General features: G+C 44.3%; 1 protein-coding gene across 1 annotated transcript in view; it reads left to right on the top strand.

The window, feature by feature from the left end:
* ZNF365 (zinc finger protein 365) overlaps window positions 1–13,728 on the top strand; it is a 14,229-nt gene extending 501 nt beyond the window's left edge. The window contains exons 2-5 of the mRNA XM_010140273.1: window positions 3–322; window positions 9,311–9,491; window positions 10,858–10,895; window positions 13,482–13,728. Of these exons, the coding sequence (XP_010138575.1) occupies window positions 3–322; window positions 9,311–9,491; window positions 10,858–10,895; window positions 13,482–13,728 (786 nt within the window). The remainder of the gene's footprint in view (window positions 1–2; window positions 323–9,310; window positions 9,492–10,857; window positions 10,896–13,481) is intronic.
* The last annotated feature ends 232 nt before the right edge of the window (window positions 13,729–13,960 follow it).

The following is a 13,960-nucleotide window of genomic DNA, read 5'->3' as shown; positions in this document are numbered from 1 at the left end:
AGCAGATTTCTAAATCTGGCCTCCCGGCCGCTGACTCCAAAGCCTCCTTCGAGGCACACGTCAGAGAAAAGTTTAACAGGATGGTGGAGGCCGTGGACAAAACGATTGAGAAGCGAATCGACAAGCTTACCAAAGAGCTGGCCCAGAAGACGGCAGAGCTGCTGGAGGTGCGGGCAGCCTTTGTGCAGCTGTCCCAGAAGAAGCAGGAGGTGCAGCGCCGGGAGCGGGCCCTGAGCAGGCAGGTGGACGTGGCGGTGGAGATGATCGCAGCCTTGAAGCAGCGCCTCAGCGAGTCCGAGGAGGAGCTTCACCGCAAAGAGGAGTAAGTGGGGCGCCGAGAGCTGGTGGCTGCTCGTGGGCTGGCTAGCACTGTGCGAGGGGGAGAGGAGAGCGGTGGTTTGGTTGCTTGCTAATTGTGAAAAAGGCTGGTGCTCACCAGCTTCTGGTCACTATATTGCTAGAGTCAGAGCCCAGGGGACAGCTCCCCTCGTGCTGGCCTCCCCAGTGACTAACTTTAACGCTCCTTAACATCTATGTTGTGTCCCTGTTTCGTGGGGCCAGGGACAAGTAGACACTATTGACGGCATGTAATCTGATCTACACTGACACCTCTAATCCATCATCTCTTTAAGAAGAGATGGGTGGATACGTGCTGGGGAAGTATGTAAGACCACCAAATAGCACCGGTTCCCCAGAGTCCCCCCACCATGGTCGGGAGGCTGTCTCTGGACAGCCAGTACCCGGGTACCTGAGGCTGCAGCAAAGCTGTGCTGAAGACAGTACTAAAAAGGCCGCATCCGGGTAGGTGTTTTAGACGGACACAGAGCTGTGAAACTGGAATCACTTATATGGGACTGGGAAGCAGATGCCAGAGATGTTCTGACTAACCTGGGCCATCTAAAAATATCTTTGTGATGCATCCATTAAAAATGTAGCGATAGCTGATGTATTATTTATACATGAACTACTTGGTTTATTCAGCACTTGCTGAAACCTTTCAGGCTTTCCAGAGCAACACAACTTATTTTAGAGGAATGCAAATAAAGAGCCTTGGTAATGGAGTGCCTCTAAACCGATTCATCAGCTTACAAAGGGAGGATGAGAAGCACTAGTTGCCATGACACTGATCTTAGAAGTAAGCAAGGTGGTGTAGGAGTTCAGTGTAGGAAGTTTGGAGGAATTTCATCGTTTCTTTCTATAGTCTAAGGACTAGAAGGAAAAGTTGAGAATGGCTTCTGTATCAGTGGGAGTCATCTAGCTTGAGGCCATGGTGTAGATGTCCCACCTATGTTTTTTGAAATACCAGGTGATCCTCATGGCAGAGGAGATTGAAGGACTCAAGCTGAAGCTAAAGGTAATTGTGGAGCTGAGACAGATCTGGAAGCAGGCCATGAAAATAACTTAGTTTGAAGCAGTTTTGGTACTCCCGTCTAGTCAAGCTCCGCTTATGGGGTCTTTCACAGTGTTAGTCATCGTACCCATTCTAGAAAAGTATCTTAGAGGGGAGGGATTACTCTGTGGAGGTCCTTCCCCACTCTGCAGGCCAGAGGGAGACCTCAGGTAAGCAGCTTGTTTAGGCTAGATGCTGAACATTAAGTGGTAGGAATCTTAGACCAAACTAAACACAGAATGTGTTTAAAATTCAAGGCTTGAGCTCCACAGGCTTGTCAGGAAAAAGCAGAAACCATTCAATGGGGCAAAAACAGAGTTCTGCAGTGCTGCAGAGAAGGAAAAAAGAGTTTGTGGGAAGAGGAAGGTGGGAAGTAGCGTGATCTGGGTAGAAAGAATAGGTATGATACAGGAAGGGTGGCAAATGGCGCTGATCTGTGGGAAGAACAAGGCAGCAAAAGTTGTGATTTTTAACACAAATCTTTAGGAAAAGGCATGAGGACAAGGTTGCTTTCCCCCTTGGCAGAGAACTTACTAGCAGCAGTGCCAGGCTGTGGTTCAGAGCGCGGGAAAGACTGAGCATAGAATGAGAGGAGAAGTGGCGAAACCCTGTCCTTCATGCTAGGCCATCACCAGGCTCGGGCAAGGGGCAGGAGCTCAGATGATTGCTCTCCTCTAAAGGAGGAGGGTCAGTGCGTAAGCGGATGAGGAGGTAGCTCCCAAGTTGGTGTTGCAGGGAAGACTGAAGGTTGTTTGATTATAGTAAGAAACACTAACCAAAAGAGGCAGCTGCACAGGAGACTTCACCTGAGCATCCAGGGTACTGCTTTTCTAGGATGACCACTGGCTTGCTTTAGCTTTGGATAAAGAAGAGGAAAAAACCTTGGAAGCAAAAGCAGCAATAGGAATGAGGTGAATAGGTGTTAAAGTGTGTTGATTTCTAAAGATCAGTCGGCTTTTGATTGTTCATGACTTTGGTCATGAACTTGACTTGTTCATGACTGATAACAACCGTGTGATCTGTCTGGTTTTCTTGTGGACTGTTGGTAAATTCTGAGACCTCTCTACATACTGAGCCCCTTGTCTGTTTAAAAACTTACTTGGTGTGCTGAAAGGAGCTTCTCCTTCAAAAAAGAAGGATCTCAACTTTGGCTTTGATTTCTGGAAGAAGTCCAGATGATTAGAAAGCTGAACAAGACTGCTTAATGGAAATTGCAGAAGCGGGAGTTCTCACTGCAGGTTGTGGAAAGTCAACAGCAGCCCTTAGGGACTGCTTTGATTCTTGCTGACCTTGAGAAAGAAATGCTTTCGTCAGTGTCTTTGGATTTTTTTTTTTTTCATAAGCAATCTTGTGAATATGGATAACTTTTCCCAAAACTTGTGTTGATACTGAGTCACTGTAGCTGAAAATTTGTTCCTCTTTGTTGGAGGAAAAACACCTTCTTCCCTGAAACACCTCTTTAACATATTTCTAGGGAAGGAAACCAGTCTCCCCTTGGTTTCTGAATGGTTGTCCATATTTCCAGACATCATGGAATAAGGTTTATAGTTAATATGCATTTCTAGATCTCAAAGAGACTGAGATATGGCCATTCTAGATCAGTCTGAGGGTAAAAAAAACCCCAGAAGACCAACTCCACAAACCGTCCAAAACAGAAAAAAAAAAAATTCTTGTCCAAATCTCAGACAAGGTGATGAAATATCTTTTTGGAGACTCTTGTAGAGAATAAGCTGAAAACTTTTATGGGAATGTCTTCACTCTCTTTCACTCTTGAAAAATAACAATGTTCTGATAAGGAAGTTACAGATGTTTTTGCTGGGCCCATATTTGACTATTTCCCCATGTCTGCTTACTCTGTCAGCATCTTACATGAATGGAAAATCACTATCATTGATCAACTAACTACATAATACTGAATTTAACAAATTTTCAGATAATTTCAGGGACCTATCTGGGCTGTTAGGCTAGAGTTGCTTCTACATGAAAGAATTAACCAGATATGGAAGGTAGAAGAGGATGTATTTGCAGGTTTAACCACCACTGCTGACCTATAAACTGTCTATGAAAATAAAAAAATTGGGATTTAAGAAACTTCCTTTTTAGAAGGGTGTACAAGAAGATGACAGAAAATAACAGTACAGTTGCACTTTGGGTCACGGTTCTGATTTTGGATCTGGTTGTCAAGTCAAATAGGAAAGCTAAGGGAAAGGAAAAATGTGTTAGCACGAATAGTTTGGTTAGGAAGCCCCAAGAAGGCTTGGGGAAGAGAGATCTAAATTCTTTGTTTAAACATCTGGGCTCCTGAATAAGGAGATTCTAGGGCTCACCTCTTTCCTTCGTGCCCAGCCTAGCGAAGGCAGGTGTGCTGCTGTAGCTCTGGCAGTCCTCAGCAGAGACGAGTAGACCTGAGGTCCCTTTGACTTGATAGAATTTCATTTCTACCTCTCTGTTGTACCTGTAAAAGCCCCTATGTCCTGAGCTTTTGCTTGGACCAAGCGTGTGAGACAGATACACAACTGCGATCCACCAAGCGGCCACATTGACAGGAGCTGGTTTCTCTGATGCATTCTCCAAAGCAAGCAGCCAGTCTGTAAACTCTCTAACTGTGTATGGAGTAGATTCTTCTCAGAGGTACGATGATGTTGTTAATCAAAGCACTAATTTCAGATGACAGCACTGTGAGGTTTTATGGCCGACCTCTCATTCCGGTGAGAGGGAGGAGTGTTGGTTTACACACAGGGCTGCCCATTTGGAGAATTTGTAGGGTCAGGAAGGTTATTTCTTTAGATTTGTCAGTTGATTATTTTTTGTTTGTTTTAAATAAAGCCTATAGCAGTCCAACAAAGGCAGCAATAAAGTGAAGATATCTTTTTAGTTAAATTTTATTTCTGTTCCCTAATACACACACTGGTACATGCAGTTACACTAATGTGATGCCCTCGTGGAGATGAACTGGAGTAGGACAGGTGGAGGTACATCACTAACTGTACTAATACGTAGTTAACGCAGTGTTACTCTGAGCACAGAAAACTCTAGGGCAGTCACTCGTGTCATTTATTCTCATATTTAGAAAGTCCAAAGCCCAAAGCTTTATTAAATTATTATTATTTGGGGAAATAAAAAGAAAACTGGATGTTCTAGAGAAGCAGGCACAGCTACCGAAGTCAGGTCCCAGTTCATCAACTTGCCTCAGCTGGGGCCTGGACAGTTTTGACAAATGATGGCTACAGGGTCAAGCTTTAAGCAGAGCTGCTGAGCAGAGGAATGACTTAATTAGAAAACGTGCCCTGAAAGAGATGATTCAATGTTTGATGAAGGAGAATGCGCCTCAGAGCGAGTACTGTGATCTTAAAGATAACACAGGGGCCTGTCCAAAGGGAGTAAGATTGTGCTGAATAAGATATCAAGAAAAGCACCGAAAGTAAACTCAGCTATGAACTTAACTTCTAGAGGACACAGAGTCTTGTTTCTGGAAGTCAAGTAAGAGAATTAAACTGGTAGAGTCTGATTTTCAGTAAGTCTGAACAGAGTAAGCGTTTGAAGTTATGGTCCTCAACTGGAAGCTACCTTCACAGGTGACTTAAACAATTTCACTTTGTCTCCTAATTGTAGGGTAAGGTCATTAATGTAGTAGTTGCCGTAGTCTGACAGCAGTTTCTTCAGCCACTCTAGTACCTGCGGCTGTCTGGTCATGCCTCTGCTCTGGCATAGCCAGGAAGGCAAGGGCTATTTCAGAATAGCCGTGGCGTGTGAGTTAATCTTGCCAGTGGCTTCACCTTAAATTCTCAATTCATAGAATTATCTATGGAAGTGGCATCTCAGCAACAGGATTAAGAGTTGGCCGTTAGAGATCATTGCAATACATGCTTTAAAACAGCAGCCTTCCTTAAAATGTGAATTTCAGTTGTACAACAAAACAGTTTTGATTTTGCTCTGAGTAGAATAGGTCTACAACTACATGTTGTTCTTCCACGCTCAATTTCAGGTGGTCCCACTACCTCTTCCCTTTCATCTTCCCACTCAAGAGATTCCTCCCCCTCAGCTGCATTGGTTCAAGTGTAGCGTGACCATCCCACAGGATGGCTCTGTGAAACAAAGCATTTCAGTCTTCACAGCACGTTCAGGGCTCAGATCTAGAGCATAGCCTGCTGAATGGGTGCAGCTGGTAGGACAGTAGCTTTCTGAGGGGAGGAGGTGTGAACCTCTTACATCAAATGTGCTGATAGTGGTGTAGGAATGTGAAACCACAACCTAATGAATAACAGATTGCAGCCTTCAGGCAGTGACACCAACAGGAGGATGGACGAGGTCAGTGGAGTTAATGAATGTACATATTTTAAATACTTTCACAAGTAAATCACAAGTGAAATTTTCACAAGTAAATCACTTTGCTACTTACTCTAGTAGGAATTTTACCATCTTCAGGTAGAATAATGTAAAAGTTTGGGGTTTTGTTGATTCTAGGCAGTTATTCCAAATGCAGTTCTCTAAAGGGATTTGATTGTTGGGTGCAGAATCTGTATAGAGCCTTATGCTTGTCTCCACCTACAGAGCAGTTACAGGTGTTGAAGTTGCTGTAAATAGTCCTGGGATGAGAATTATGCATCTGTAGGAGGGCTTGGTTGCAATGTGAGAAATCATTAGCCCTTCTTGTCAGTTGTTAAGGAGCTGGAGCTGTCCCAGCCTCTGCATCGACTCTTGTGTATCACATGCTTTTACTGCTGAAAGCCAAATAACTAGGGGTGTCTGCAGGGTCCACATGCCTGCCACTGCTTTGGTAAACAAGAACCGCAGCTCACTAGTCCTGCAAGGAGCACTGTATAGTCTAGTGGTAAAGGCAGAAGAAGAAATGTCCCCTAGTCGGTCTGTGATTTATAACTTTATTTACCACATCTCGTGCTGTTCCATGACAACAGCCTCCATAAAGGAGGTTTCAGGCTAAGGTTCAAGGCAGACTATCTGTGGTTCTTCTGTGAGAGCAGCTAGGCTGCAGTTGGAATGCAAAACACCAAACTAGTTAAATTCTGGTTAACTATAACAGGTTAACTCCCTGGCAGATCAAAAGAAAAGCTTTGGCAGCACGTCTTCCTTGCCTACAGTGAGTCCTTCCCTCTGCGCTTGTTTTTTCAGCTGAGCACCTCTGAATTGCCAACTGCACTGCGATAAGTTTCCCCCAACTCCTCTGCCTCTGGGAAGAGGCTTTCTCTGGTAGTCTAGTAGTACAGGTACCTTCTAGGCTGCATCCCCCTGTCTTTCCCTCTTGCTTGTCTGACCCTGTTGCCACAAGCTGCTGGCAGTTCGATGTGCCTGGTGCTCTCTGGGCAGCAGCAGCGATCCCTCCTCCTGAAGGGTCTTGTTTTTCAAGGGCATCCAAGACAAAGCAAGAAACCCACCATTCTCCCTGCTGCCCCAATGTTTAAACATTTTGCTGTACAACGTACCTTAACGTTAGCATAGTCAACTATGAGCACTCCGGTGAGATCACTCTGCTGTCCGTGACAGACATTTGCAGAGATCTGAGCTGCCCTGAGCATCATCAGCACAGCAAATTTAGTAGCAGTATCTAGAGCTTACAGCGCTACAGCAAGTGCCAGGGTTAGGCTGAGAGAAAAGGGGCAGGAGGCTGCATGCTGTTGGGCAGAGGGGTAATGATTCCAGTTTCAGGTGAGTGCTGCTGACAAGGCTGTTCTGTCAGGACACAGAGCCCAGCGGGCCTGTGCTGCTCTACTCTGTTTTTTGCCTCTACCAAGTGGGCCCACAATATTCATAGGCTCAGCTTACCACTGACTTCATGAGGAGCAGCATCTGCCCTCTGTGAACATCCATGTTCCACAAACGTAAGAGCAGAGAGTGAAAGATAGAAATCACATCATATAATCCCCCAAAACTTGGCAGAGGCCTGGAGAAATACATTGGAAATAAAATAAAGAACATAAGCAAAAAATCATCACAGATAGCTAGAAATAGAATAGAAGGTCATCAGTATGGCTAATAAAAAATCTGGGCAAACTGCAAGAGACAAGAAGGGCAGTTAGATAAACAGTGGCTGCAGGAAGCTACATGAGTTCTTTGAACCATTTCCCTATTGTTCACAGTGGGAGAAGGGTAAAAATTCTTCTGGGAACTCCCTTTAGCTAACCAAGGCATAGCAGTGGCACGGAGCAAGCTCTCTGAGGAAGAGGTGTTGGAGCAAGCAGAGAGATGTATTAGCAGTCTCTCCTCAGGGCTTGACATTGTTCTTCTGAGAGATGGGAACGAAGTGGAAACAAGGAAAGTAGCTGAACTGATGAAGTGCTGCTTATCAGGACAGAGTGTGTGTCCGAGATCTAGTGGGTGGGTGTATTCTGGCTTCTTTCTTTCCAAAGGGAATTTACAGAGTGCTGCCCAAAGGAAAATTTTTAGATAGAAGTTATTAAAGGCAGCTAAACAAACAGCGAAAAATGATGAAAATGCTACTACTGCTGCTAGTAACAGTTCCTGCAAATAATGGCATGTAGGATGCCAGGTTATCTTGAGTGGTCTAGAAAGCAAGGAAACTACTAGGGAATTTACTGACATTATGTGTCCGTTCTCCTGATAGTCATCTAAGCCTTCCAGAAAAAACACTGCTTCCCTGGTCTCCCCTATGGCCCAGCTCAATAACAAGATACTTGTAGGTAAGGAAAATTTGTGAGTGATCTATTCTTGCCGTGGTGCAGCTGATTAATGAGTGCTTTTTAATTACCTGTGCTGAGACAATTACAAATATAGCATTCTTGAAACTATCACCCTTTTAAAACAAAAGCCAGGAACTCGATGTTTGTGGCCTCCCACTGCAGCAAAATACACAAGCTTTGTCCCTGGGAGGTATGTCCTCGTGATGTCCCAGGCTGGTGGCTCCCTGCTCTGCCCACCCTTCCTGCTGCAGGGCCAATGACCTGGTGGGCCATGCACACTTCTCCTTCCTTACCCAAAGGTAAGGGATTTGGAGCTGACCTGCTGAGTTTCTGTCCTTTTGACCCGCCTGTCCACTGTAAAAGAGGAGCACGACAGAGTGTCAGGGGCATCAGGTTGCTCCTGCACTAACATGGAACCGGAGCGGCATCACGAAGTGAAAGAAGTTACAATGCTGTAAGTGCGATGAGGATAAAGCCCTAAAATTGTTCTTAATGAGTTGAGACTGGCTTCTTCCTAAGCATTCCTCAGTGGCTTTTTATTATTTAGGGTTGCTTGGGACAAGCTAATAATCACAGAAACTGTACAGAGCCTTGAAATGGAATGGATTAGCAGAGCTTAAACAAGGTACCTCTCTGTTTCTTAAGCCAGACTTCGCGGGTGAGAAACTAATACTCATCGATGTTCTTTATCCAAACAATACGTCTTTGTTTGTACCTCATTCCTACCGTTAGATCAGTCATGCAGATAGCCTCGTGCTGCACTCTGCTGGGGTGCAGAGCAGACAGCTCTGCATCCTGATGGCGAATTTCCATAGCTGACCACTTGTGCCTAACTCTTAGTACAAACCAACTCACAGTTAAAACAACTACCGAGATAAACTGGTTATCTACAGCTATACTGAGATGCAAGTGAAAAAGTAAAGGGAAAAAAAAGATAAAGTGGCTGTTGCTGTCTCCAGATACCTCGAGAGGCGATGCTTAATGACATATCTACCCTGTGGACCACCAAGGACTATTTCCAAGAGATCTAATAATAAGACGAAACACCCCAAACCTACTGCCCGTAAACTTAAACTCAGCGTTCATGTTTCCAGATACTCACTGTGTCCACAGGAAGGTTGGAATTTTTTAACAGAGGTGAAGGACAGTAATTAGCCGCCACGGCCCTTGGGAAACAGGAGAAGCATCAGTTTTTGACAGTGGTGAGACCAGGGCCCTTCCCATTATCTAAATGTGGCCTCTTTGCAATGTTTGTGTCTTGCAGAGAAGTTGTTACTTTCAACCACTTCCTGGAAGAAGCAGCAGAAAAAGAAGTGCGGGGAAAAGCCAGGCTCCAGCACTTCATTGAGAACCTGCTGCAGCGCGTGGATCTGGCAGAAAGGCAGCTAGAGTATTACCAAAATCAGCAGATGGTGTGCAACCATGCCGACGTCAGCGAGCACGTGGTAAGCCAGCAAAGTCCTTCTCTTTGCTGTCACCCACCAGCAGAGGGAAAGCACTTGAGTTCGAATATGGGTGGGCTCAGTGGGTCAGGCTAATTGCTGCTCCAGACAGATCTGGAGTGGTAAAATGTTTCTTTAGACCTGTTCTATTTATGTTTTAAACTGCCACCTCACAGGAGTGAAAGGAGCAGAGAGTCTAAGAGCAGCAACAGCCAAAGATGGCAAAGGGAGAGCAGAGAATAATGAAATATTTGCCAGATAGTAAATTGAGGTGGACCATAAAGATAGGCCTAGAATTAAATCATCTTCCCTGCTCCCGGTGTGTTTATTGGGATCCCTGGCTTGGCAATGTCTCTTGGGGAAGGTGCTAATTTTTGAGGCAGCTGCCCTGCTTTCTGAGTGACTTCAGCATTCCTCTAAGGTCACCCATCCAAATATTGACCAGCCTGACCTTCAGGAGGTAATTATGGAAAAACACACCGTGAGATGGCTCCAGATGACAAGCAAAGTTAGGCTGGGCAAAAATCCGTCTGCAAAGTGTGGACAATACCAGGGACAGAGGGGACATTTACAAGAACATAATCGTCTTCAGCTGCCAGATCTGACTTGCTTGGCTCGGTGACTTCTTTAAATGATATTCAATGCTCAGTCTAGTAGCAGTGACGGGAGATCAGCACAAAGAACTGATTTAGTACCCAGACCAATTTCAGCTGAGCTGGCATTAAACACCTCCTTTCCTGACCCCTGCTAAAAGAGGGACCCGCAAAAGCATTTCCATGCTGTGAACCAAACTGCTGTAAAAAATGAAACCGTGCAAAGTTGTGCTGTGTTGTCCCTAGCTGGTGTCAGGATTTGGGGTGGGAAGGGAGAGAAATGCTTGTGTGGTCCCCGGCCACCCTTCAGTGCTGCTGCAGGCAGAGCCAAGGACTCATAGCTGGAGTTTCCTTAGCTGTGAGTGTAAAGGAAATGTCTCACTGCAAAGTTAAAGGCTCCAGCAGAATGCTAGTTTAATTCAGCTTATTGAGGCACTGTCCTTTATTAATTACTTCTCGTGGTATCCATACGACTTAATCTAATCTCTTTTCAGACCACACTTCTTTAGCAATTTACTTTGATTATAGTTACAATAAAAATAATGGGGAAAAAATCCAACCAGTAAAAACTCACATTATGAATTCTGAAAAGAGAAGTAATAGGTTGGAGGAGTAATAATCTGTAGAAGGTTTGGGGTTTTTTTTCCAGTTTCTTTCATGAATTCTAGTTTTAACAGCAGGTGAGATGAAAATATCATTTTGAAGACCGTGTATATTTTACCCCTGTAATGACTCGATGATGTAATATTAATAACCGGTTTCTGTTTTCTTTGCAGTTTACAGACATTTCATTGAATAAGAAACCCAGATGCCTGTATGTATATTTTTTCTTTTATTCTTTGTTAAATACACTAACTCGACATGGTTACATTTCTGCTTTTGCATTTCGTCATATCCAAAAGCCTGAATGGGGTTGGGTTTGGATCAGGTCCTATACCTGAGTATGATTGATATTTATATGTCACATGATGGAGGAAAAACAGATCTCTGCTAAATCAGAGCTCAAATCAGACATTCTTTAAAGACAAAAATAATAATTTTCTTATTATTAATGACTGACTCCTCCCTGCTGACTATAATGATGACTCCAATGAATGACTCCTTTCTGCTGGCTATAACAGCCTGTTGCAAAGCTATTGTAGTTGAATCTCTTCAAACAGAAGCCAAGTTTCAGCTCAAAATATCTTTAACATTCTGTAGGTAGGAGAGAGACAGTTGTCATTTCCTAAATGACAGTAACACTGTTGACTTAAAAATCACGTGTAAGCAAACAAGTGCCCCGACAAAGCACGGGCACTGCCAACATCTCAGGTTACTCCAGCAGCTGTCCTGGGAGCAGCAGAACTAATTGGGTCTGGTTTCCCATATCTTTGCAACTTGGTCATGAGTCCCAGCAGCTGGTTCCAAGCATCCTGCACGCTGCTTGGCCAAGCGGCTGTCAGGCCTTGCATCCTTCCTCAGGGCAGCTTTTCTTAGTGCTGACATGAGTCTGAGTCTTTCTCCCATTGCCATGAAATTTGTTGCATCACCACAGGTCTGGGACTTCTGCGTCTCCTGATTTGTTTGTGTGTGACTAACAGGTTCAAGAATTACTAAAAGACTGAGAGACACGTGAACAGGTGATTGGGCTGGAAAATTAAAAATACAGCGTATAGCCTACAGGGTTGGGGGGAAGCTCTTTTTCCTGTATCTTAGTCCTAGCAGGCAACTGGCCAAGTACCCTTTTGCTGATAAACAGTGATGCAATAATGATTAACAGCATGAAGCTTTAGCTTTGGTTTTTCTATTTTTTATTGTTATAGCTTTTTTTTTTCCTTTTGCCCACTACTGATTTGAATTCTGAAAGAACTTATTTGTCCAAAGTAGACTTTGAGTTGACCATGTATACATTTGTCAGGCTTCCAAATGTCTTAATATGACCGGCATCACGGCAGACCCTTGCCGATGCCATTTCTCAAAGGCACTGAGACTTGCTGGCACATCTGTGCTTAAATCATCTTTAAATGCCAGCTCCCGTTTGGAAGAAGTTAAGCAGTCTTGAAAAATACCTCATGTTGGTGAAAGGCAGCAAGAACAGGGTTGGTCTTAAGTGCGTGTGTCAGCAGGGTGCATTTAGTCACATCATTTTGGTCTTTCTCCGTAGTGCCACAGATGAAGAAGGTGTTTGAGTAGCAGTTCAGACTCTCACAGTCACTTGTATTGAGGAGCTGCTGCTTTCAAGGAAAAAGCATTTCCTGCATCTGGAGCTGGCAGCATTGCATTCCATGTGCAATGATCTGCACCTTCATCCATCTGATACCTTCTTACCCTGACTGTGAACTGGGGACAGGCGTCCATCTTCTCTACCGTAAACCCGTTCAGTTTAAATACAGTTTAGGTGTTTGGGCAATCCCCTCTAATCATACTGACCTTGACCTTCTGGTTTTAATAGCACCATTCAGTGCAGCAGAGGAGCGGCTGACATCACCTGCAGTAACTCCTGCATGTGCTTTGGGAATAAATGATGTAACTTTTTCACCATAACACTACCTGAGAAAAATGGAGCACTACATCTTTTAAAAACAACTAAATAATGGACTGTAACAAACAGTGCCCAAAAATCAATCATAAACAGCAGTGGCCTACATTCGTGTGTTTACACAAGTCATTTCTAACCCCCACCAAGTGGTCAGAGCCTGCTCAGGCTAGCATGGCACAGCATCTGCAAGCTCCAGCTTGGACTGCCAGCCAGGTGAAACAGTTCTGTAGGTAACAGTAGGTAACTTCTGTTTCTGTTCAGAACCTTCTGTTCTGAAGGTAGCTTCTTCCACCAGTTCCCCCCTTGTCTTCTCCCACTTCAAATCGAAGCCTAAAAGCAAAGTTAAAGTTTCCCTAGATGGGTGGCCAGCACGAAGGCAGAACGTGGAGTTTCCTGAGCTATTGGCTATGAGTAGCAGCAGTTCCCTGGGCCTAGCTGCAGGCCAGGGCAGCGCTGAGATCCCACCAAGAAGTTCCTGCAGTTCTTGAAACCACTTTCTACTGTGCTGTGTGTTCTTCCAAAGACTGTGGGATGTTCATTCTTTGCAGAACGGTGCTGTGAACCTGTGCATCTTTAAAATCCCTGTAGACCACCAAGACAGGAGGATATTGACCTCAGTAAGGTCTCAGCACTCCAAAATCAGCAGAATGCTATCTGAATAGATGAACATGCATGAAGAGTCCACCAGTAACACTTGAGGGGTTCTTACAGCAAGGGATGCATTTGAGCGTTTAGAAATCGCTTGCAACTCTGCTTTTAATTTTCAGCCTGGTCCTGTAAAACAAGGCTCTTTCAGTAATGCATGGGTTTGGGACAGTATGGGCACCTGTCACTTTGCAAGATCGAATAATAGATATCAATAATCATTATTATTAATTTCAGGAGCCGAGGAAGTCAACACGCATCCTATAACATCCCCGATGCAAAGCCTCATTCCTTTCAAAAAGGAAGAATCTTGTTGAAAAAAGCCAAGGATGAAAAAGCCAGCCTGCAGCCAGTGAGGTGCTTCTATGAACCTGTTGATGGCTCAAGAGAAATATGGAGAGCACAAAAGAAAGGCGAACCAGTCTGCTCTGCCAGGAAAGTGAGCGCAAAATCAAAGATGGGTAAAAAGGCCAAACCGCTATAGGGCTGGTGAGCAATATATAGCGACGCAGGAGCTTGGCTTCGTCAGAACAAATATTGAATGAAGTTAGTCATCCTACTTTTTCCTACCCATCTGGCCATGCCAAAACATATCAGATGAAATATATAGAAATATATACAGTATGGAAGAGTTATTTTATTCCGTAACGCCATTCCCTCTTTGGGCGTTAGAAGAGAAGTGACATTTTATTCGGTTTACATGGAGCTTTTTCTAT

Source organism: Buceros rhinoceros, unplaced genomic scaffold, assembly GCF_000710305.1.
Source record: "Buceros rhinoceros silvestris isolate BGI_N320 unplaced genomic scaffold, ASM71030v1 scaffold18747, whole genome shotgun sequence".
Taxonomy (NCBI): domain Eukaryota; kingdom Metazoa; phylum Chordata; class Aves; order Bucerotiformes; family Bucerotidae; genus Buceros; species Buceros rhinoceros.
The sequence above is the reverse complement of the archived record's forward strand: the minus strand, read 5'-3'. Positions and strand labels throughout refer to the sequence as shown.